This window comes from Nerophis ophidion, linkage group LG02 (genome assembly GCF_033978795.1).
Source record: "Nerophis ophidion isolate RoL-2023_Sa linkage group LG02, RoL_Noph_v1.0, whole genome shotgun sequence".
Lineage (NCBI taxonomy): Eukaryota > Metazoa > Chordata > Actinopteri > Syngnathiformes > Syngnathidae > Nerophis > Nerophis ophidion.
In genome coordinates, this window is record NC_084612.1 from 52,316,343 (window position 1) to 52,318,762 (window position 2,420).

The 2,420-nt window shown below is 45.6% G+C and overlaps 1 protein-coding gene across 2 annotated transcripts in view; it reads right to left on the bottom strand.

The window, feature by feature from the left end:
* Positions 1–1,963: 1,963 nt before the first annotated feature.
* Positions 1,964–2,420, bottom strand: part of hp1bp3 (heterochromatin protein 1, binding protein 3) — a 49,993-nt gene continuing 49,536 nt past the window's right edge. For both annotated transcript variants that reach the window (XM_061886262.1, XM_061886256.1), the window contains exon 13: positions 1,964–2,420. This exon is cut by the window's right edge and continues 441 nt beyond it. In XM_061886262.1, coding sequence (XP_061742246.1) covers positions 2,378–2,420 — 43 coding nt within the window. In that variant the 3' untranslated portion in view covers positions 1,964–2,377.

The following is a 2,420-nucleotide window of genomic DNA, read 5'->3' on the forward strand; positions in this document are numbered from 1 at the left end:
AATGAAGACAATGGAGCGGCTCTTTCTCAGCCTCCTCAGACCACAGGTGCAACATGCCCAGGACAGCTTGCAGTTTGCGTACCAGGCAGGCGTTGGTGTGGAGGATGCTATCCTTTACCTGCTGCATCGAGCCCACTCACACCTGGATAAGGGAAATGGCACTATGAGGATCCTGTTCCTGGACTTCTCGAGTGCCTTTAATACCATCCAGCCCCGCCTCCTCCAGGACAAGCTGGACAGAATGCGAGTGGACCCTTACCTGGTTGCCTGGATTTCGAACTACCTCACCGACAGGCCACAGTACGTCAGATTGAAGGACATCACGTCTGACACTGTGATCAGCAGCACCGGAGCACCGCAAAGAGCGGTGCTGGCCCCTCTTCTCTTCACCCTGTACACTGCTGACTTCTGCTACAACTCAGAGCTGTGTCACATCCAGAAGTACGCGGATGACACAGCCATCGTCGAGTGCATCAGGGATGGCAGAGAGGAGGAGTTTCGGAGCCTGGTGAGCGACTTTGCTGTCTGGTGCCACACGAACCTCTTGCAGCTCAATCCGTCAAAGACGGAGAAGTTCGTCATTGACTTTGGGAGGTCGAGTCCACGGTCACAAACTGTTGTGATCGAGGGAGTCGAGGTACAGACCGTGGACTCATTCAAGTACCTCGGGGTTTGGGTGGACAATAAGATGGACTAGACTATTAACACGGACCAACTGCACAAGAAAGGACAGAGCAGGCTGGACTTCCTCAGGAGGCTGCGCTCCTTCAACATATGTAAAAAACTGCTGTGGATGTACTACCAGTCTGTGGTTGCCAGTGTTGTTCTACATGGTAGTGTCCTGGGGGGGCAGTACATCTAAGGACAACTCCAGACTGGAGAAACTGATCAGGCGGGCCGGTTATACCAGAGAAGAGGACTGTGGACAAACTAGTGAGCATCCTGGATGATGCCAGTCACCCTCTGCATAGCGTTATCAGTAGCCAGAGGAGCCTGTTCAGTGCTAGACTGCTCCATCCCAAGTGCAGGACTAATAGACTCAAAAACTCCTTTGTCCCACACGCCATTAGACTGTACAACTCCTCTCTGGAGAGGGGGGCGGGGGTACTGGGATGCAAAACAATAACAGTGCAATACTTTTTCATAACATGGTCACTACTGCCTAGTTTCTCTTGTTATATTCTTATTTTACTGTTATATTTTTATTCCCATTGATGCTCTTTTTTATTCTGATTGTAATATTTTGTTTCCATTTAAACCCCCATTATTTACTTTTTAAATTGATCTCAACTCTGTACACTGCTGCTGGAATTTTAATTTACCTGAAGGAATCAAAGTACTATCTATCTGTCTATATGTATATACATATACATGTGTACATATACCTATATATGTATATACATATACATATATGCATATACACACACACACGTGTGTATATATATACACACGTGTGTATATATATATATATATATATACACACGTGTGTATATATATATATATATATATATATATATATACACACGTGTGTATATATATATATATATATATATATATATATATATATATATATATACATACACACACAAAAATTTAGTGGTGGGACGGTGTAGTGGGTAGAGCGGCCGTGCCAGGAGCCTGAGGGTTGCAGGTTCACTGCCCGCCTCTTGACATCCAAATAGCTGCTGTTGTGTACTTCGGCACGACACTTCACCCTTGCCCCAGAGGGGCCGTAGGCGCAAACTGGCAGCCTCGCTTCTGTCAGTCTACCCTAGGGCAGCTGTGGCCACAAATGTAACTGACCACCACCAGCTGTGAATGAACGATGGGTTTCCACTTCTCTGTGAGCGCCTTCAGTATCTAATAATAGAAAAGCACGATATAAGATCTAATCTAAATCTAAATAAAATCAAATTAAACATAAATGTGTAACACACACACACAAACGCAAAGAAATAAACAGTTGTGTACAAAGGGCCATGATTTATTAACGGCGTGAGGGCGAAGGCGAGAAACACAAGGAGACCAACACAACATGCATGCAAGGTTGGCGGCGCTAACGCAAGCTGCTTTGCTTGTTCCTCTGATCCACAACACTGAGCTGCGAAGCATTGAAACTGCTTTCTATGCCACTGGTTTACACGGGTATCAAAAAAGATGGGGATAAATAGTGTGGAGTCAGCGCTACGTGACCATGACAACAACGTGGCAACCAAAGAAAAAGGTTACAAGATGGCGGACATGACACTAGTGTTAAAAACCAAGGTCATTTACAGGAAACTGGTGGTGAGCACCTTCTAAACAAAAACTACTGCCCCGTTAAAAAGGGGAACACAATAAAAAGTGCCAGAACACTGACGGACTCGAGGTCCTGGTCTCAGTTCTTGGCTCTCTTTGACTTGCGAGTGGAGCGATTCTTG